This window comes from Pseudorca crassidens, chromosome 8, assembly GCF_039906515.1.
Source record: "Pseudorca crassidens isolate mPseCra1 chromosome 8, mPseCra1.hap1, whole genome shotgun sequence".
Lineage (NCBI taxonomy): Eukaryota > Metazoa > Chordata > Mammalia > Artiodactyla > Delphinidae > Pseudorca > Pseudorca crassidens.
The window spans coordinates 63,866,826-63,890,331 of NC_090303.1; the positions used below are offsets into that span (position 1 = coordinate 63,866,826).

Below are 23,506 nucleotides of genomic sequence, written 5' to 3' on the forward strand. Positions count from 1 at the left end.
TCCTACATCTGGGACAAAGGGAAATGGTGTAGTTTTCCATCTGGCTTCAGAATATACTCAGCAAAGAAAAAGCATATGCAAGATCTAGTATGAAGCACTGGAGTAAAGCCTGAAGGAAGTATGCATTAAAAGTACCAGAACATGAAAATCCTTGATGTTCAAAGGAGAGAATTCAGCTCAGCTTTAGACTGTCTCGTCTTGCAGACTCTGCTTTCCCACTGGTCTGCCGTGCTATTTCTCCATGTTCAGAAGGCTCAAGCTCGCTCTTTGGCCCTAAGTGCTAACAGCTTGAAAATCTTATTGTTGGGTATTCCTACTTGAAATCTCTAATAAAAATGGGAAATTTTGGGGCCACCATCCTTTTCGGTATTTAGCTTGGAACTTATCCTGTCCTTCAGGGGCCTCCAAAGACTAACTACTTCATCCTCTGAAACACTTCATTATGAGCTGAAAAGGAGCCAGGACAAAGACGCTGTTCTCTCTGAGATGGAACAGGACAGTATGTTTGTCATTCCTAACATGGCCAAGTCACCAAGCTATTCACCATCTCAAATTGGTCTTATTTATTTGTGTCATGCAAGAGAAATTTATTTTCTAAATTCTTAAGAGTTTGAATATATTTATTACACTCTTTGGAAGGTTTGGACCCAGCCTGTCCTGAGGCATTAAGATTTGTTTTCCATCAGTTTGAGCCTCAAACATAAAAGAGTTTCAACAGTGGTTGGGATATTACCTGACATTTTAATGATTGGGTGAAGAGAAGTTAAATTATGAGATGACCTGGATAACAACCAGACTTCAGAATTCTTTTCAACAGACTGTTAGTGAGCTGCCCAGTACCCTTGATGGTGGTTAAAAAAAATATAATAAAATGTCAGCCAAGCTCTTCAAGACAGATAGAGAATTACCCAATTCCCTCAAACTGTTCATTCTAAGTGTAAGGCAAATGTTCATTTAAAATTTGAAAACTAAGCAGTTTATGTTCAACTGGATGAATTTCTTTCATTTGGGACAGAACAACCACCAAAAAAGTTAGTCTGTAGTGTTTGTTTCATAGCTGGTGTATTCTTAATAAAGAACATTCTTTTGTGTGTCGGTACTCAAAATTGGGACACCAAAAATACAGCAATTAAGTTAAAAGTTTTTATTTAATTATCACCTGTTTGTAACTAATTTATTTATGATAAAAATAAGAGTTGCTAACATTTATTGGCCATATTTGTATGCATGACATATTTTTATGTAGATTGTCTCATTTAATCTTTTTAAAAATTCCAAGGTAGATACTGTTATTCCCCCACTTTTTAGATTTCTAAACAGAGGCTTCCATTGATTAGGTTCCTTGTCTAAGATCATACAACTGTGGAGCTGGAACTGAAGCCCCATGAGTCCAGCTGCAGCACTGAGCTCTTATCAGCACACTAGATGGTTTTCTTTATGGAGCTCAGTTCATCCAGGTAATGTGGTCGGTTGATGACAGGTCTACTGGATGATCTCTTGGGAACAGAAAGCTAATCATGTGGCATTGCCGAAAACTGACAACTTTTTAAATTGAAGTATAGTTGATGTACAATATTATATAACTTACAAGTGTACAATATAGTGATTCACAATTTTTAAGGGTTATACTCCATTTATAGTTATTATAAAATACTGGCTATATTCCCTGTGTTGTACAATATATCCTTGTAGTTTATTTTATACATAATAGTTTGTACCTCTTAATCCCTGACCCCTATATGGCCCCTCCCCCTTCTCTCTCCCCACTGGTAACCACTAGTTTGTTCTCTATATCTGTGAGTCTGCTGCTTTTTGTTATATTCACTAGTTTGTTTTTTTTTTTAGATTCCATATATAAGTGATATCATACATTAATTGAGAAATTGACAGTTTTTTAACTTGTATGTTTAACACCCACATAATATAATTGTAGGCACTTTTGAAGTTAAGTTCATGGAAGTAGGTGGAACTGCAGTTGTATAGTAATAAGAAGTACGACTGCTTTTTTGTATCCAAAATGATTGCTATTCATTATGTTCCCAGATGAAACTTTGTTTTTCTTTTTAAAGTGATAGATACCCATATGCTGCTCATAAGAGACCAGAGAAAACACAGAAGAATGCCACAAGAGACTGAATCAGAGAGTATCCTGGGAAGTTGTTAAAGGATAATTTCATTTAAGGGAAAGTTTTTACATAAAACTGGCAGATGGGGGTTATTCATTTGTCTCTTCTAGAAATAGCTGAAAGAGGTACAACAGAAATCATTCCAATTCAAACATATAGGGAGGTGAATTCAACCAGGATGCTAAGGTAATTTTGGACTTTTTCAGCTTTATAGGCTGAGGGTTTCCATGAATATCACTGAGACCCATGATTCAGAAACTTGGAGGGTTAGAGGTTTCACTCCCTCTGCATTGTAACCCGTATCATTCAGGATAGAACCTTTGGGAAAAATAAGGTTTTTTTTTGTTTGTTTGTTTGTTTTAGTATTGACAAGTAGCCATACCAAGTGGTTTTATACCTAAAACTAGCCATTGATCATGGCCTTCAGAGAAAATGTTTACCATTTATTGAAAGTTGTATCTATAAGAAGGATCATTTCTTTAATTCTAAAATGACCATTTTGGGCCAAGATCTTTTGTACTCATATTTGGGGGAAAGACTGTAAAGCATATTAGTTTCAAAAAAAAAGTGGTTTTGCTGGTAGAATTAAATGATACTAAGAGTAAGTTCTTCTCATTGGCAAAATGGAAGTTCACTGTATGTCTTGAGTTTTTAATTGATTTTTATAAACATTATGGCCTGGGCACATTAAGCCCATTTTCTTGTACATAAAATGCCACTTTACCTCAGCCTTGCCTTGTTCCTGTAAAAACAGAGGTTTGTTTTACGGCCCGTCTAGCTGTATCTTTCCCTGACAAATAGACATCAAATAAAGAACCAATTGTTGTAACTTACTCAGAGACTTTTGCTAGATCTACTTACCTGAACAGCCCTCAGTAGTAACAAACAGGGCCCAGCCGATAAATGACTGGTTTTGTTTTCATGAAAGTTAGAAGTATCACCTGCCAGGAGGGTTTATCTTGGAGTTTGGGGGCAAAAGCCTGTACTGGCTCCAGAATGATGACAGTCACTAATGTTTAAGTGATATTCTAACCTTTCCAAAATCATTTATATGATCCCGTTTTATCCTTACAGGGTTTTTAGAAAATAAAAGCCGTAATATACATAGCACATACTGTTTCAGTTGTTTTTTGCCCACATGAATTTAAACACACGCACACGCACACACACACACACACATACACACACACAATTTCCAGAAATATTCACTGTCAATTTCTTACTAGGTTAATATACTCTTATTTTTCCTTTTCATATTTCTCTCTTTTTTTGTTACTCTCTAGACAGTTTTTCTCCCTGCCTTTGTGGAACATTGTGATTATTTGTTCAGACTCTCCAGTAAGGAAATATCCTTTTTGGCTATTCAAGTGACATATATTACACAAAAGCATTTAGCACAGTGTCCGACAAGTAGTAAAATGCTCTGTGTTGACTTCTTTTCCTCCTCCCTCTCTCCCTCTTTTTGTTTTTGGTTTAGTCATTTGGTTGATAGTGTGGCATCAGCACACATTTGATAGATAGTTCAATAGATAGATGGATAGATAGGTAATCTAGATAGATAGGTAATCTCTATCCTTGGTCCTTGATTCCCTCTCTATATAGATTGCTTTCCTTTGATCCCTTTCTTTAAAGTTAATTAATCTGTTTATTTTTGGCTGTGTTGGGTCTTCATTGCTGCACGGGCTTTCTCTAGTTGCGGTGGGGGGGGGGCTAGTCTTCATTGTGGTGCGCGAGCTTCTCTTTGTGGTGGCTTCTCTTGCTGCAGAGCACGGGCTCTAGGTGCACGGGCTTCAGTAGTTGTGGCATGTGGGCTCAGTAGTTGTGGCTCATGGGCTCTAGAGCTCAGGCTCAGTAGTTGTGGCACACGGGCTTAGTTGCTCCATGGCATGTGGGATCTTCCTGGACCAGAGGTTGAACTGGTGTCCCCTGCATTGGCAGGCAGATTCTTAACCACCGCGTCACCAGGGAAGCCCCTCCTTTGATCCTTGATATTCAGTTTCTCTACTTTTTTATGCATGTATTTTGTATTTATTTATTTATTGGGTAAACATGTACAGAAAGCAATCGTTGTTCTAGTAATTGTGCTTAATCGTGGGAGACACAAACCAGAGTAAGATAAAATCCTGAGTCTGGTGCATGAGATGCACAAATAAAGATGTCAAACCATGTGTGAAGTGCTCTCTAGAGAATATATAGGGGACGTATAGTGGGGTTGAGAGCTAGGGCCTGACTCTGGGCTTGGGGCGGAGGGAAATTTTACAGAAGAGGTGGCCTGGAGAGGCCAAATGCTAACATAGACTTAGAGGCACACTTTTGGTTGGGTGCCTAGCACTAACTAGATGTGTGACCTTGGGTAAATGACTTAACCCCTGTATGCCTCAATTTTCTCCTCTGTAAAGTCGAAATAATAAAAGCATTACCTTGTTGGGTTGTTACCAGGATTAAATGTTATCATATGTAACTCACTTAGAATAGCAATTGCCTCTTAAAAGCACTTGATAAATGTTAGCCATTGTTGTCACTATTACTATTGCTATAATTATTACCATAGCTGTCATTATTATTCTTTAAACTGACTCATGAGGAACATGAATTTAAAGGAAATTAGGGGAGGACATTCCTGGCAGAGGACATAATTTAAATAAGAGCAAATGAGTGTGGAAAACCAGAGCTTGTTCAGGAAACTACCTGCAAAATCTCTAGAGTGAGAGATATGTAACAGGAGTGTACAGATGCTGTAACCCTGATTGTTGGACATTTAGATAGTTTTATTTTTAAATTATTATAAATACTTCTGTGTTATACATCTGCATGAGGATATTATATGCATCTTTGATTATTGCCTTAGAGTAAGGGCCTAGAATTGAAAAACCTGCTTCTGCTTCCAGCTTGCTCCCAAGTAAGTGCTTCTTGATTTAAAAGTTCATCTGTGACTTTTTGCTACCTCCTTGACATCAATGATTATCATTCTTTTTCATCTTTGTTGATATCAGAAGTGGAAACTGGAATTTTAATTGTGCATCTGTGGTTTTATTAAGATTAAATTTAAAAAATATTTTTAGCCGTTTGATTTTCTATTGTCGTAATTTTGTGATAATGTGCACTATTCCTATTGTTTATTAGTCTTTTATATTTTTCCTTCTGTGAATTATTCTTCATGCTTTCCCATGTTTCTGTAAATCAAAATATCACCTTTTATTTTTGATTTGAAGAGCACTTCGTATCTAAAGGAAATTAACTCCTTTTCTTTAATATATGTTACAAATATTTTTTTCTGGAGTTTTGGTTGTTTTGAATTTTGCTTAAGGTAATTTGTTTGTTTGGACTTTTTTCACATGACTTCCTTTAGGTAGTCAAATCTATTTAATTTTTTCTTTATTGATTCCAAATATGTTTTTTCTTACTTTTTTCTTCTTGCATTTTACATTGAGCTCTTTTAGCCATCTGAAATTTATTAGACTTTTAAAAACCTATCTAACTTCAGGTTTTAAAAATTTTTTACCCCATATTCCAGCATATTTTATTGGATAATACATCATTTTCCACTAATTTGAAATACACTTGTAAAATATACTAAATATTTTTATATACATGGGACTATCCCTGGTATTTCTGTGCTATTCCATTTTCCTCTCCATCTATTCTGACATTGATAGTAATGCTGTTGTAATTATCGTAACTGTATAATAGACTTTAAAATTGGTGGAACAAATTCCTCAATTCATTATTTATTATTTCCTGGTTCTTCTCAACCATTTATTCTTTGTTATGCACTTTAGCATCATATTTTCAAGTTAAAACACTCCTTTGAGATTTAGAGCGAAATTGCATTACGATTCAAAGTCAATTTGTAGACAGTTGACACTATTTTTATGCTGAATCTTGCTATATTTTTGTCCATCTATTCAAATCTTTTATGGCTGTCTATAAATATTTAGTTGTATACCTATAGGCTTTGGCTTTTTTTTTCCTAGTTATTTTATCTTTACTGTTTTTTTAAAAAATGTAGTTAGTATCCTTTTGAGTACAATAATTCCTCCATTATGTTTTCTAACTAAATGCTGTTAATGCAGAGGGACATGATCAAATCTTCAACCTATTCAAATATATTTTTCTTTCATATTCTTGGAAATTTTTTAGGTGTACAATCATATTATCTGGAAATGTAATCATTTAATCATTTTTCTAACATATATATTTCTTCCTGTTTTCTTATCTTATTATATTGCCTTGAATTTCTAGAATAATGTTAAATAATAGTAGTGATAAGTGGCCAGGATCCTCATCTTTACCCTGACTAATGTGAATGTTTTTATCTGCTTTATTCATAATGTTGCCTGTTAATTTCAGATAGTTATTCCTAGTTCACTAGGTGATTTTTTTTTTAAAATCAGAAGTGGGTGATGAATATTATTACCCTCTGTTGAGATTTCTTTTTGATATAATGTTTTGAAGAATTAACATTAATTGAATCCTTTTGCATTCCTGGAATAAGTTTTTCTTTATTGTTGTTTTTAAATATATCATACTGATTTGCTAATGTCTTAATTTGAATTTTTGCATATATATAATGCATGAGATTGCCCTTGAGGTTTTCTTCTGAGTGAGTTTGCACTCAGGACTTTGTGAAGTTTTTGAGCACAGTTCTGCTAACTTTGGAAAACAGATCTTCGTGTTCATGTCAAATGTTCTACCACTGTGCAGCATCCTGAGAAAGACTTAATTTCTTTCCCTATGATCATTCTTTTAATCATTTTCTTTACTTTTGTTGTAGTTAAAAAATTTCCTCTATGAACTCATTTTAACTTCCCAACTTTTAGAAGACTGCTTTGTCTTTTCCTCGGTGTTGTTGAAAATACATTATCTTCCACTTTACTGTTTCACTTCTTTCTAGTTGTAAATCCTATCTACTCTACTGAGCCACTTCCTCTCCTTTGTAATTATATTCTATAGAAGCATCAATCAATTCTGAATTCTTTTTAAACAGTCTAAGGATCTTTTTAGACGTCTAAGGATCTGTCTTCACTGGTGGCTCTTTTAGTTACTTCTATGCTGATTTCTTTTTTGCTGAGATGAAACCTCAGTCACTTTTCCAAATCCTTTCATTTTTCTTTTGAGCATGAGATTGGGAGGGATCAGATGTCGAGGGTATGAGGTACACACCATGATCCTGTTTTTGCCAATCTAAAACTCTTATTCTTTAAACAGTAATTCACAATCCCATTACTGTGTGTCTTTTCTTTCTATCAGGGAGAAACAAGATTCTGGAATGGTTTTAAGACTGGATTTTGGAGTCAGCACATAAAAGATTCTCTCATTCACTATGCACAAGACTTTGAGCAAGTCACTTAAACTTTTTGGAGTCTAGTTCACCACCTGTGAAATGAGACACTACTAACTACCATTTTAGGCAGCTGTAAAATGAGCAAACATATAAAGTAAGGAGCACTATGACTAGCACATAAAAAGTAATTAAAAATGGTACTAATGTAATTATTCAACTATGATATATAAGCCTCTAATCCTGTCCCTTCGTGCAGCATGGTCCTCCTTTCCATATTCTCATACAAAAATTGCATCCGGTTTTCACCCCTCAGAACCCAAAGTCTGGATCTTCAGTTGTCTGCATTGTTTGTACTGCACATTTCTGTCTCTACTTCTTAGGAGCCCCCTCAATTTTTGCTTTCTGTCTTGCTCTCTACCACAATGTGCTACCAGTTATTGAGCAGGACTTTGATGCTTTATGTAATAGCTCATTTACTCCTCATAATCATTTGTTAGGAAGATATTATTCCCACTTTGCAAATGAGGAAATAGAGATTCAGAATTATTAAGTGACTTGCCCAGGAGCTGAGTGGGCAGTTTTCCTGGAGTCTGGGGGTGCAAATTTTTACCTACTCTCCACTCAAAGTTGTTGTGAGGACCAAGGTCAAGTGAGAAGGTTTCACAGACTGGAACATGATACAAACAGAACAGCTCTATCAGCCTAGTATTTTCTTTTCTCTCCTAGCCACCCCCTTTTATTCCTAAGTATTCTGACATGTGGGTTGTACTGTGGGCTGGTTATCCTCATTCCCTCTGCATTTTCACACCTTTGTTTTCCTCCATTCTCTCCCTCCCTTCCTTTTATCCCCTGCGGCATTTCCACAGAGCTTCCTCTCTTAGATAGGTCTTACTCTATGCCTCCCTTTCTCAGCCAGAGAGAGCTCTCCTCACCCTGATGTTTTCTTGCCTTACTGACTCTTTCAACCTATCTCTTTTGTGTTTGACACCATTTAAAAATTGTTTTCATAGCTCAGTTATAGGCAGACAGCTTCACATTTTCCCTCTGTGTTTTTTAAAGGTTTGGTTTGAAAAAGGGCAGTACAGGATGTATAGGAGGTAAGAAAGAAGAGAAAAGAAACTGTTGGGAGGGGCTGCTTATTCTATCTTCAAAGGAAACAGAGCTGGGGTTAGTCCAAGTTGTTTTACAATTGGAAGAGAGTCATCCTACCATAGTTTGGACAAAACCTGGCTTTTTATTGCCAAGAAAGTATAAGATGGAAATGGAGGTAAATGTGAATAATTCAAAGTAATGTTTAAACTTTGAGGATATTTTACCTTCTCTGGAATTAGAGATTTATGCTAGTCAAGAGTTAGGGAGGAATTTGAAATGTTTATGTTACCAGAGTGTAAAAAACATTGTCCAGTTGTTTAATCTTTCATTGGGCTTGCTTTTAAAAACACGTTTAGATTTGAAGTAGCCTGGGAATAATAAACTGTTCCAGACCATAACTTGATGCCCCAGTGGAAATAAGATAGATCCTTTTTCATTTGTTTTGAGAAATTTCCCAAGCAGACAGATGTCTTTGTACCTTGCTTTGCAGTTCCTTCATCCACAAATGACTGTTATCAAGAAATAGAATTACAAGTGTTCTGTTACTTCTTTTTAACTTTAGCTCCTACAGAAATTACTACTGGGATCTTATTTCTTTTCTGGGCTGAACATTTTGTTGTTGTACCTACTCAGTCTCACAGATTCTCCATGTGTTATCATCCAGGAAGATTCATTTCTTAAAGATGTGTATTAATTAACACAAAGAACTTTTTGAGAAGCTTTTTTGATCCACAGAGCAACCACGTGTGCTGGGGCATAGGAATAGGAGGTACTATACTACATTCTGCTGTAATTATTTTCAACCTCCCAGTGGAAAATGTAGATAATATTATGTAAAAAATAGAATGAATTTTGGTTTCCATTTCTTCTTACTAATCCCTTAGCCTAAATTCATTCACTCAAGGCAGCCTGTAATTATTGTGTGCCTACTGTGTGCCAGGAAGTATTCCAGGGCTTGGGATACAGCAACAAACAAAATAGTCCAAGATCCCCGAAATTTTGGGACCCTCATTCTAGCGGAGGAGACGATAAAAATAGCATGATAAAGAAGTAAACTATGTAGTATGTTAGAAAATAACAAGTGTTAGTGTTAAAAGGTGATAAGTACTATGGAAAAAGAAATGTCAGGAAAGAGGCAGTTACAAGATTATAATTTTAAATTGGGTTGAGGGTAGGCTTTGTTGAGAAGGCAACTTTTGAACAAAGACTTAAAGAAGTGAGGGATTTATCCATGCAGAGATCAGAGAGGTGTGTCCCAGGTAAGGAGAATGAGCCTGGCATGTTCCAAGGACATCGAAGAGGCCAATAGTGAGGCCAGTAGTGAGTGGTAGGAGATGAGGTCAGAGGGGTGAGATCATGTACAGCCTTTTGGCTGACTTTTGCTTTTTTCTGGGTGAAGTGGGGAGGACCATTTTGAAGAAAGGAATATCATCTTACATTTTAAAAGGATCCCTGCCTGCTATTGTGCATAGACTATGGGGGTGGGGGTGGTCAAAGGTAGAGGTGGGCAGTCAGTTTGAAGGTTACTCAGGTAAGTAATTTGGCAATAGTTCAGGTAAGAGATGATGGTGGATTGCACCAAAGTGGTAGTAGTGCTGAAGGTGATGACAAGTGATCTGATTCTGGATACATTTTAAATGTAAAGACAACAGAATTCCTAACAGAGTGGCCGTGTTGTGTGAAAGGAAGAAGAGAATCCAGGACAACCCCAAGAGTTTTGGCTTGAACCACAGGAAGGATGAAGTTGTGAGGAGAAAGGCTGTGGGGTGGAACAGGTTTGTGGGGGAGATCAGGAGTACAGTTTGGGATATGTTGAGTTTGAGATGCTATAAGATGTCCAAGTGGAGATATTGACTAAGTAGTTGGATATACAAGTCTGAAGTTCAGGAGAGAAATCTGGGATGGAGTTATAAAATTAGGAGTTGTCAGCACGAAAGTGTTATTTAAAGCCATGAGACTGGATAAGGTCACCAAGGGAGTGATTTTAGAAAAGAGATGAGAATCAAAGACCGAGTGCTGGGAGAGTCAGAATTTTAGGAGTTTGGGAGAAGAGGGGGAACCAGCAGAGGATGCTGAGAAGGAGCATACAGTGAGGTAAGAGGAAAATCAGTAGAATGTGGCATCCTGGAAGTCAGGTGAAGAAAGAGTTTTAAAAGGTGGTGGAATGATCAGCTGTGTCAAATGCTAATGGGTCAAGTAAGTTGAGGGCTGAAAACTATAGATTTAGCAACGTGGAGGTCACTAGTGATCTTGAATAAAGCAACTATTTGTGGAGTGGTAGAGGCCAGGTCTAGACTGGGATGGTTGTACAAGAGAAAGGAAGAGAATTAAAAATAGCAAATACAGACAATTCTTTGGAGAAGTTTTGCTGCCAAGAGGAGTAAAGAAATGGAAGAAGATGCAGGAAAGTGGGGGTCAAGAGACAGTAGATTATTCCTGATTTGATGTTTATTGTTGTCCTTTATTATTTATCTAGACCCCAGTCCTTGTTCTTTATCAAGCTGTTATTTCCTACTGGCTACTGTTTTTTTTTTGTTTTTTTTTTAACTAGGCCAGACAACCAGTTAAGGTTTTCCTTGACTAGCTAACACGACAGTTTGTATTCCTGGAGGTCAGGCAGCTGTAGCTGCTGCTCTCTGCCTTCTGAAAATTCACCACCCTTCTTTCCCTCAGCTTACATGAGAACCTCAGGCTTAGGTGTGGGAATTTTGGCAATATAAGGCAAAGATGATGAGAATAATAGTAATACTTATTATTATAACACTTAATGTATCACTTACTATGAACCAGGCATTATTTGAAGTGTCCATATAAATTAACTCATTTAATCTTTACAATTATCCTATGAGCTAGGTACAGTTATCATCTACATTTTACAAATAAGGAAACTGAGGCAGAGAAAGATCAAGTAAACAGTTAAAAGAAAAAAAAGTAATGGTGGGGCTGGGATTAAAATTCTGACAGTCTGGCTCCAGAGTCCATGCTCTTGAAGCACCTGGAGAATTTTAAGAGCAAGATGTTAGCTAGAGAGATTTCATTTTACATAATATGAGAATTTTCTAGAGTTAATGGGCTAAGATTTTGAGAAACAAGATAGAATACAGGAGCTGATGGGGCATTTCCCCAGATTTACTAGCCTGTACATTAGTGGACTGTCACCAGTGCATAATATTGGAATGATGTGGTAGAGCATTCTTCAAAGATAACTTTTGTAAAGACTGTATTTCCTATGTATTTGCTCAAATTTCATGAATTCCTTTCCAAATCAACAAGTATATATTAAGCATCCACTCTTTGCATGAAAAAGAAAAAAAATTAACTATTTTCCTGTATCTGTTTATTTTCCTTTGCGAAGCTTATTTGTTTATCATGCAGGCTATAGAACAATCTGGAAATTAAAATAAAAAGGACTGTATATGGGAATATAACACTATACTGTTTTTTTAAGGATTCTTAAAATTTCTTTAGCTTTAGAGATGAAGTATGAACTAAACGACCCTTTGTTAAGTGTTAGTTCTTAGAGCACTGGCAGGCAATTGCCACTGAATCCTTCATTTATAATCCCTTCCTTTTCCAGAAGGACTTGCCAGCACCCATAAAGTATTCACTAGGAGAATTAAAATCATATAAAAATAATTGGTGTTTGCTTCCTTCAAGGCATACATTTAAATACATTGCTTTATTCCTCCGCTCCTTGGCTGCCTCCGATGTTTAGTAACACTAGGTCAGCAGACTTCCTCTTTTAAGGTTCATCTGCTGGCCATTTCAATTTCCCATGAGAAAGCAAACCTACCACTGTTTTACCCTTTTATCTTAATGTTTCATCCATTTATGTCATATTATCTTGTGGGTTTGTGTTTCTCAGTAGTAATGGCACTGCTGGTAAATAGAAAACAATGAATGTGATTATGCACCCCTGATCATCATCATCATCATTTGAGCCCTTTTAAAATTCCTGTTTTGATCTCAGAATAGTGATTATCTAGGATAGTAGATTATCAGTGGTTTCATCCTATAAAGGATGTGTGCACTGTTTTTCAAGTGAATTATTTTGATGCCTGGTTGACAATTTTGGCTTTGACCACTGGGTCCAGCTAGAAACATTCCACCACTGGTCTGCCTACCCCATCTTCTGGGTTTACCTGAGCATTTTTTACAGCATCAAATATAAATTCATGCCGTGCTCATGGCTTGTAGTTTCATGTGTAATTGGCTGTAACGTAATGACTAACGTATGTTGGAGGTTAGTACTGAAAATAATAGCCCAACATTTATTGGGGGCGTACTCTGTGCCAGGCTCTGTGATAACTGTATTACAAGCACTGACCAATTTAATCTTCATCTCTCATAAAGTAAAATGCTATATTTTCTGAATTTAGAAAAAAAGAAACTAAGTCCCAGACTTATGTGACTTTGCTCTAGACACAATGATAGTTGCCATGTCCCATTTTGGATGTCCCTTTCCACTATCAATGGGCTGGTTATCATCTTGTGTACATTTCCCTTTTTGCAAAATATGACATTGTTTAATGGACTATTGTAGAAATATATCATTAGATAACAGAGTTGTTTAGGAATGAGTCCTGAGTGCTTGTTCAGTTTCCTCATTTGTGAACGAATATGATGAAACAGGTGCTCTCCAGAGACGTTGTGTTCTTCACTCTTTTCTCTCAACCTGTGTATAACTGAAGTGACCCAGCTGAACTCTCAGTTTCAAAATCACCACCTAAACTCTGTCATTATTAAAAACAACACAGTTTGGTCAAGATTATGGCTTTTAATTGGGTTGTGGAAAGAAACTCAAGTTGAAGAAATGTTGCCAGGATCACTGAGGAATTAATAACCACTTGATGCAAGAGGGAACTGTGAAGAACACTGGCTCTCTTATTATGTGGTGTCCAGGCAAAGTAGAGTTATGTTCTTACTCTTTCATTTTTTTAGTAATTATAATTGCAGAACTATTGGCTTCCTTTCCTTCTCAACTGTAGCTATAATGTTTTATTTGTGCGTGTATACTTTTGAGAGAGAGTTGGTCTCTGAAGAGGGAGTTAGGAAAGTATTTGAAATGGAAATGTCTTAAAATTATGTGTCTTTCCAGTTGTACATTGGATTGCCTTAGGATTTAGAAACAAAATGGAAATTAAATACCACAATCACCTTCTTTCTGAACAAGAAAGTGCTATACTTATCAGTATAGAAAAGATCTAGTTGAAAGACAACAGATCTTGCATTTCCTTGGAGAGTGCTCTAGACATTGATCAACTGGCAAGAAAAAGCAAATATTAACTTTCTCTTCTTCCTCACCTTCTCACCATGGCTGGGTAATACTTTTGTATTCCTGTTTGGAGGATTTAATGGCCTTGTTAACATGTGGGAAAACATTGTGATTGGAGACTTTAACAAAATAGTGAGTAGTTTTATTTTTTTTTAACTTCCACGTTTATGTTTTTACTGGTGTGTGTCTTTCCAAGTACTCCAGGTTAAGAACTAAATGTGTTAGAAAAACAGATGTAATGCAAATAAATGGGAGAGTTCTCATCTCCTTCAGTGAAGAAATCTCCGAGTTCCTGAGCAGTAACTTTATGGGACCTTCTCTCTGTATCAGAAAAAATTGTGCCTACCCCACTTCTTTCCCCTGAGTTCTGTTGTATCATAACTGACTAATGATCTATAGGACCAGACAATTCACCTACATATGGTAGGGGATCATAATGCACTAACATAGTATAGAGATCACTCTTACCAACAATTAATTGGGGAATTCACTTTATGAAGCCCTGTTTACGGACTGACATCTGGTGAACTTCTTAACCTGGATCTGTTCCAATCTTTAGGATTTATGGACTGTGCTTGCTTTTTTGTAAATAGGACTTTTTTCTGCTTGGTATATTCTGTTTACATAATTATCAATGGATGAAAATGGCTATGTTCCTGTATTTCTTAATCCTTTGTACTAAGTGGACCTAAATTCTAAGTGGTGGTCCAGCTAAAAGAATAGTTGGACACCTATCATTATTCAAGTTGTGGAAACATCTTAATGCCAGGAGGACCCTACCCTCTTAAATCCAGATTCTCTGACTGGAGCCCTTATACCCCAAGGGACTTAGTATTCAGTCTTTATGGGATTTTTAAAACTTGTTGAGACACATGCTAGACCTCTTAAAATATATCAGACTTCCTTTTATTCACAAACTTGGTCTCTGCTATGAGGTGTAAAATGGAAATATTTTCAAACATAGGTATATGTGCATAGTCCTGAACACATTTTAAGTTCTTACCGGGTGTGGGGGGGGGATCAAAGTTTATTATTAGGTAGTGGAAATGAAATCCCAAACATTCCACAGGCATCATGTTGGACACACATTACAGTGAACTTCACCTGCCTCTCACTGGTTCACCATTATTATCTCTGTTGCTAGTAGATGAGCTACTGTCTAGCAGTCAGCATGTCATCTGCAAATATAGGGAGAAATAAAAGTTATCGAATGGATTTAAAAGAAACATAGAAAAACAAATATCATATGTTGGAACTGGAAACATAAGACTATATAGAAAGGCATTGTTTTCTTCTGGTTTCCTGAGTTTGAAACTGTAAAACTGTACCAGGTTAAGTGTGAGATGCCTCTACATTACAACAAAGTAAAGGGCAGAATGGAAGGGGAGATGAGAACGATATTGACGTATGATCTCCAGTTCCTCCTTCAGAGAAGCAGTGTCACCATATGATATCAACGTGATTTGCCATGCTGTGGTAAGAACTCATTCAATGATACGTTACATTCTTGAGGGCTTTATTTCCAAGGTGTGCTTTGACAAGGTCTGACTGTTGTATTTTCAACAATCTCCTATATATATATAGTTTTCTGGAGCATCTACTTAGTAAGCACCTTGGTAAACCCAATTTCACAGAAATATTGGCTTTCTAAAATGGCCCATAAGCACAGAACAGAGTCATACACACACACACACACACACACACACACACACACACACACAACATTAGTCAAAAAATTTCCAACAAGCATAGCTTTACCAATTATGGTGTGTTCTTAAGGAAATGTTAAGTCCAAGTACAAGATGGATTGGGCCCTTTGAAGTCCAGTGTGGAAGAAGAGAAGTCAGTGGAGAATTAACAGGGGAAGTGCAGCCCCACTCTTCCTCCAAGCCTTTTGCTGTTTCTCTCCATGGCAGCCCTTGCGTAAGTCTTTATCTGACACAATTTTTCCTAGCTATACCTCCTACTCTGAATTAAATTTTTCTAACTGCTATTGTATTTTTTATTCTTTAATATTTTATCATCTATACCTTCAGTAAGTCACCCCAAATATCATCTGTAGAAGTGTACACAGAAAAATGGAATATGTTGATAATTTATTCTCCCCTCCCCACTTATCCTTTTCATCCTCTATCTCCTTCTCTCTTTTACCCACCCCTCTTCCTTCCATTCTTGCATTTTGTCAAAAAATTTATAAATACTTGGTTAAAATTGCTACACAAACATACAGTAGGATTCTTGGCTTTCTATAGCTTACATTCTCCTTGGGCTAAAAAAATATATTTTAAGAAAACAGAAGAATGAAGAGAGTAGAGGAGAATTATCAGGAAAACTCTTATACATATCTTTAATGCCTATGTGTGGTTGTGTGTACACATTTACAGAGAGAGAGAGGGAGAGGGTGAGGGAGACTGAGAGAGAATAAAGAGTAAAACTATTTCAAATGAATATATTTTCGGAGAATTTTTTAACTACTCATAGTCTCTTAGGGAAACTTTTCATATTTAAGATAGTGAAATATTCTTTTCAAAGCACCCATTCGCCACACTTCACGTGAATTATAAACCTTTGAAATGAAATCTGAATGTTAACTTCAAAAACACTTTATCCATCAAGTAAATCTTGATTAAAAGAAAAATGTCACTGGTGTATATTTTTGAGGTTTCTGCTGTTTTAAATTCTTAGTGGCAATTCAAGCATGTGAACAGAAGATTCTTTGGCTGGCAAGTCAGAGCATGGTCTGTGGTCATTTGTGATTCTCAAAGTGTCTCCTTGTTTGATTGCTTTTAAATATATGAAGAAAAAAGAAGAAAAAAAATTTTTCCTCCCTGAAGGAATGGAACATTTGCACCCATACACTCAGTTGATTGCAAAGGTCTCTGTTGCAAGAATATAAATCCGCAAAGTCCTAAAATATACCCAAAGAACAGCTTGCCAACCTTCTGGGTTTTCTGTATCACTGAAAGGAAGTACTGGTTAGGAAAGCCAACTCACAAGCAAATCCACTGAGATCTTGATGGGAAAAAAGGTATTCTTGAGAAAGCACTAATGGTTTAGGAAGCAGGAGAATCAGGAATCGGCTCTAGGATATGAGGGACATCTGCTACCCTCTCTGAGCCTCTGTTTTGATGTCTCCTAAATGAAGGTGGTTGCACTAAAAGCTAAAGTTCTTTGATTCCACCGATACGGTGTGGAAAGTGTATCTATGCCAAGAAAATTCTTAGAAAACAGAGATGGTAAAATGTACTTTGTGCTGAGCACTGTGTTCAGTGTACACGGTCTCACATAATCCTCACAATAGGCCTCATTAAAACTCTCTCTTTACAGTTGGGGCAACTGACAACCTGCCTGCGTCCAACAGCTAGACCCAGACTGACCCACTCCTGAGAACTTCACAGTCTAAGTCAAGCCTTGCTGTTGGCCTCCTTTGCCTTAAGAGGCCTCCCCATTCACTGCCCACCTGGGTTTCACTTTTGATAGAGGAAAAGAAGAACAACTGGAGACAATCCTAAAATTTGGGAAATTCTAAGAATTTATGAAAAGAAACTGTCTTAAAAATTTTCCTCCAATCTAGTCATGAGAAAAATATTAAGCAAATTCCAGGAGAAGGGCATTCTGCAATATGCTTGACCAATACTCCTCAAAACTTCAAGGCCATCAAAAGTAAGGAAGGTCTGAGAAACTGTCACCACCAAGAAGAGCCAAAGGAGATGCAGCAACTAATGTCATGGGGTATTCTAGATGGGATCCCGAGACAGAAAAGGATGTTAGGTAAAAACTAAGGAAATCTGAATAGGCTATAGATTTTAACTACTAATAATGTATCAGCATTTGTTCATTGATCAAATGTACCATGCTAATGCAATATGTTAACAATAGGAGAAACTGTGTGGAGAATATATGGGAATTCGCTGTACCATTTACTAAATTTTTCTGTACATATAAAAATCTTCTAAAAATTAGTCTATTTTTTTTTAAAAAAAAAGCTTATCACTGCCCAAACAAAAAGAGCATTTGTAGCAGTAGGGCAAATAATATTGTTTTAAAGAACTGCTACTATTATTCCTCCTCCTCTTCCTCTTCCTTATTGCTATTGTTATAGTAATACTATGAGATGATCTGGCAGTGTTAAATGCCTCTAGGAACCTTTAGAATTAGGATGCAGTTGAAGAGTAGCTTTCTGTGAGCCTTGTATTAGGCCAGGCTTTGGCAAGCTACAGCCAATGGGCCAGATCTGACTGTTTTAGTAAATAAAGTTTTATTGGAACACAACTAATGCTCATTCATGTTTACATTTTGTCCTTGGCTGCTTTTGCACTACAATGGCAAAACTGAGCAGTTGCACCAGAGACCAGATGGCCCACAGAGCTTAAAAAATATGTACTATCTGGCCAACCCCCGGTTTAGGTTACCTGAGTTACAAGGTAGATGGTGAGGCAGGTAAGCTGGGCCACCAGAATTCATCTGGGTTATAATCAAGTATCTATCAAATAGAACTCTGCAGATCAAGTAGCGTGAGTAAATAGAGTAGTCAGCTTCAGAGGTGGCCACATGTTTAAGGTGTCTGAACACTCTTTTTTTTGCTGCAGAGCTGTGTCTTTTGGCCCCATGGCTGTATCAGCTGTGTGAACCCTACCCCTTCAGACTTCCAACTTTAGGGACTTCCGTCTTGGCCTTTTCACTCTACTCTTCTTTTAGTGTTCCTAACTTTGACATGAGAGTAAATAGTCAGAACTTAATGTGTTTTTCAATGTGCCAAGCACTTACACATGCTCATCAATTTCTTCCTTATGAAGTAGGGCTGCCATAGTCTCTGTTTATAGTTAAGGAAACTGAGGCTCATTAAAGTGCAATAATTTGCTCAGGAAGGTCACTTGGCTCATAAATGCTGAGCCATGGTTTGAATCGAGGCTTTGTTAAATTCCCTACAAATAAGCCCGCATTCAGTGCTGGAGCTGGCTCACACTGGCTGGTGAGAACCAATCATTGAATTTTTAGGAATTCTGTGAGCCAGTTAACAAATTCAGCCGTTATTAAAAATTAAATTATGTAAACTTTACAACCAAGTAAGTTGTATTAAGAACAAAGATAATACACCTCAGAACCCTTCACTAGTTATTACTACATTTTACTATTCTCTATGCTCTTGAGATTGTTTTTGTCTACGGAATCTGAATGGTGAAAGTGCTATCTCATGGTGTCCTCTTACACATCTCTGCCAAGCTCCACGTTTGGTGATGTCACGTTGGTTGCTTGAAACTGGCCATGATAGGAGTATTTATACCAAAGAAATGGGCAAACACTACAGATTAGGGCTTTACCTTTTTTCCTTGAAAGCCAGCTGGTTACATATTTTCCAGAATACCAGTGCTTACCCTGCATTCTGATTTTGATCTCTGGTATTCTAGACAGTTACATTTGTTTCTGCTTGGCCTCCTATCTTGACCTTTGAACCCTATAACTTTTATAGTTCATGCTATAGCAACCTACAGAGAGGACCTGAGCTTTTTTTTTTTTTAAGACTTATTTATTAATTTATTTTTGGCTGCGTTGGGTCTTAGTTGCGGCAAGCAGGATCTTTGTTGAGGCATGCGGGATTTTTCGTTGCGGAGTGTGGGCTCTTCATTGCGGCGTGCAGGCTTCTCTCTAGTTGTGGCTTGCGGGATTCCTCTTCTCTAGTTCTGGCGAGTAGGCTCCAGGGTGCGTGGGCTCTGTAGTTTCCAGCACACAGGCTCTCTAGTTGAGCCTCGAGAGCTCAGTAGTTCTGGCTGCAGGCTTAGTTGCCCCACGGCATGTGGGATCTTAGTTCCCTGACCAGGGATCGAACCCGCATCCCCTGCATTGGAGGGCAGATTCTTTACCACTGGACCACCAGGGAAGTCCCTGAGCTCTTTTTTATTGTTTTTGTTTGTTTGTTTTTCTGACAGTGGGTAGCATTTCCTTAGTGTAATTCCCTTGTTGATAAAATATGTTCCACCTGGTGAGGAAGAAGTTTCAACAATTTTATAATTTGCTTTTGAATGCAGACACAGGTTTAAGGATAGCTTGTAATCCATAAAAAAAAAAAAAAAAAAACCCCTAGAGTTGAATTATCTTTATAAATATAGGGTGATCTCCTATTGTTCAGAATTTTTGGTAAGATTTTATACTTAAATAATTTTCTGGCTACATGAGGATTGTAGCCAGAAAAATTTTCTTAAAAAATGTTTAAATTTAAGTATAGTGGATTTACAGTGTTTCAGATATATAGCAAAATGATTCAGTTATACATATACATATATATTTATCTATTCTTTTTCAGATTCTTTTCCATTATAGGTTATTACAAGATATTGAATATAGTTCCCTGTGCTATACTTGTTGTTGTTTATCTATTTTATATATAGGAGGATTGCTATATATCTTGATGTTCTACTAATTTGCAAAGCAACAAATTTTTACAGCCAGGTTTAGTTAACACAAATGGTCATGCACATAATTTGATTGGTAACAATTCAGAGGAAGAGGGAGCATAGTGAAATGTCTCAAAAACATCCTCTTAAACATCACGGGTGTAATCTCCAATTTATAAACTGTCTTGTTCCAAATGCTATAGATACTGTTTGCAATTTGTGATGCATGCTTCATGCTTTCAAATTTCACCTGCAGGCGTTAGGGTTCCAGATTACTCCAGAAAAATGTTTTAAGCATTTAATTGTAATAGGACTCTAAAATGAAGCCACCACTTATGACATTGTTCCTTATGAAAATGCCCCCAGAGTTCTGACTTGGGATCCCAGGTTCCTTAATGAAACTCCTTTTTACACGAGAGCACAGGGATAGAAGTGGATCTCCATAATTGTACCAGCAGTGGGCAAAGGAGAGCCTAGACATCCCATGTTGGTGGGGAGAGGGGGGCTGTTCTGTACATTATGCAAGAAGGGAGCTGCCGGACAGATTCTGGAGTAGAAGGGAGGTACATAAGTTGTGAGAAGCCCCTGCTGTTGCCAGAATGAGTTTACTGGCTATTTGAACGTCTGATAATTAGGAGTTGGCTGAATTATTATTTTTAACTATAATTCCATGTATCATATTAATGTAGACCATATCTTGAAATCAGTGCTGTTCAAAGTGTGAATAGAAGACTAGCATCTGTCTGCAAACTGTCTGTTACTTGAAACTGAGAATAAGCATTGAGAAACTTGTAGCAATTGACAGTGTGCTTTTTACAATGATTGAATCTAAAAGATAAGGGCCTATATATTGTTCATTTTATTTTTCTAGTAATTCCTTTTATTCATTTTTATTATACGTGACAAAAGTATTGGCTTAGATAGATTGGAAATTTTAAGGCTGGTCCTTTTGAGAAGCATTGCTACAGTGGGCTTCAGAAGGTCTCTGTTAGTTTGGAAATTTTATATTTTATTTCTCTCCTTTTACTGCTTACTCTGAAATTTTTGTTTGTTTTTACTTAAACAGATTAAAAATAAGCCTGGTTCTCCTTCTGGATGGGGCCCTAGCTATTTTAAGGTAAAGCAGGGCAAGTTCCATTGCAATGATGGATAATTCTAACATTTCCTGTTTGGGAAACCTCTGAGACTACCTCTGATTCTTATTTTATGAGTGTGGAAATCCTTGTCTTTCAAGTTTCCCTCAACATCGATTTCTTTTTCAGAGCTGATCCAGAGGGATGGATGGTAAGGTGTACTTTCCTTCAGACCTGGGATCTTGACTTCACTCTCATTTGAGTGACGTGGTTTACACATCAGTGCTGCTGGTACTCTCTCTTTATAAACCCCCTCACACATAAAGCCAAACTTGAATATGGAGGCTTTGGACTCAGTGTATGAGAAGCCTCAGAAAAGGAAAAATCACACTTTATTTACAAGAAGAATGGCTTTGGGGAAAAATGTGTACAGTATACAGCATGTTAGTACATTTCCAGGAAATTAATCAAATTAGTCAAATCAAGTTACAGATGTAGTCAGGAAATTCTCAGCATGAGTTCTCCGTACAATATTTTGGTGGATAAAATCAAATGGCTTATACCTAATATTTTCAAAGCGCAGTGGTCCCAGCTTATCCTCAAGTCACCTTGGAATTGACTTGGAATTGAAAGCTTCCACAATGCATTCATGGCTTTGCTGTGAATTATGAAGTGTTTGTGTCTCTGCTGTAAGGTGTTGGGATTCAGGAATAGAATCAAATTCCTGAGAAATACCACCATAGTCACCAACTCAGAACACCAGTGGCCTTCCTCTTTCTTCAGGGAAGTTTTCTTTCCCTCACAGTCGATGTGCTTTGTTTCTTTTATAGTTTCTGATGATTCTTTTTTGGCCTACTCCTGAAGATTGTTGTCTCTTTATTTATCATCTTCATGACTGGTACGTTCTTAAGCTGAGGTTGCCGTATGGAGAGGTAGATTTTTCTACACATTGCTTAAAATATTGTTTGTATTTTTCAACTAGGTGGCTGTGCTACGATCCCAGAATCAGACCTAGAAGAAAGATCAGTAGAGCAAGACTCCACTGAACTGTTTACCAACCACAAACACCTCATCGTGGAGACGCCCATAGCTGGTAAGAGAATGTGTGGCCTTCACAACTGGTATGTCAGGAAGAGCGAGACACTGGTCAGGTTTTGTCATACCAGAAAGCATTTTGCAAAATTGCTTGTTTTCTAACTTATTCAGCCTTCCCCTTGGCATTGGGTGCAGCTGAATTTGATCATTTGTATATTCCTTTCAATATTCAGACCTTTTCTCTCTCTTGCTCTCTTTCATTTTTCCAGAAGTTTCACCCCTCCAAGGAGTTTCAGAATAGTTGAAGTAGAGTTGTCTGGTTGAGGGGAAGATGGCCTTCCCAAGGCTGATCATGTGTGGACCTCATACCAAGCACAGATGAAGGTGCTTCATACAGCTCACCTGCCAGGAGATAATAGGTAGAGATGGGGATGGGGACTTTTAATTTTTCTAGGAGGACTTGTAATACTATGGGCAAGTCAGTTGAACTTGTCTTACCAGGAAAGGATGTTGCTGCTTTTTGGTCATCTGTATGCTTTCAGCCACAGTATATAGTGAGATGACATCTTTTGGGGGCAGACTTTGTAATGCAAAGACCCAGATCCTACTTGATACCCCAGTTTTTTCACAGAATTCTTATATATTAAATGTATCGAGTTTAATAAAAGCATCTTATTGTCAAACAATATCTTGGATTTGATTTGTAATCAGAGGGTTATATAGTTGATTTCTTTATTTATTTAAAGTGAAGAAATTGAACGGAACTAAAAATGTTGCTTCTCCACGGTAAGACTTGAGTGTGGTTATTTTATAAATACAAGAAACTACTATTAGGCTAAAAGTGGGAAAAGGTGAGTATTTTTAGTATTGTATGAAAATGTTAAAATATTTTCAAGGAAGCTAGTACATTAACATCCTTTTTCATTACCCCAATGGGAGATACCTTTTAAAAATCCAGGTTATAGAAGGATTCACACTTTATTATAATTAAAAGGTAAGGTTTTCATATGTAAGAAATAGAGGAGATTTTGCCAATTTCGGGTTAAAATTACAGTTGCAAGGCTGATTTATTTAAATAAAAATATGTCTGTGCCAGTTTTGGAATGCCTCAGTCAGTACAAAGGAGAAAGTGGCTCGCAGTTTTTCTATAAGTGAAATGTCAAAAAAATTGCAGAGGATGTATTATTTATTATTTATAGCATTCTTTTTTAGGAGATGCAGCAGAAGAT

General features: G+C 37.0%; 1 protein-coding gene across 3 annotated transcripts in view; it reads left to right on the forward strand.

Annotated features, from left to right (window-relative positions):
- BBS9 (Bardet-Biedl syndrome 9) overlaps nucleotides 1-22,963 on the forward strand; it is a 442,846-nt gene extending 419,883 nt beyond the window's left edge. For all 3 annotated transcript variants that reach the window (XM_067746666.1, XM_067746668.1, XM_067746667.1), the window contains 2 exons: nucleotides 22,225-22,335; nucleotides 22,547-22,963. In XM_067746666.1, coding sequence (XP_067602767.1) covers nucleotides 22,225-22,335; nucleotides 22,547-22,578 — 143 coding nt within the window. In that variant the 3' untranslated portion in view covers nucleotides 22,579-22,963. The remainder of the gene's footprint in view (nucleotides 1-22,224; nucleotides 22,336-22,546) is intronic.
- The last annotated feature ends 543 nt before the right edge of the window (nucleotides 22,964-23,506 follow it).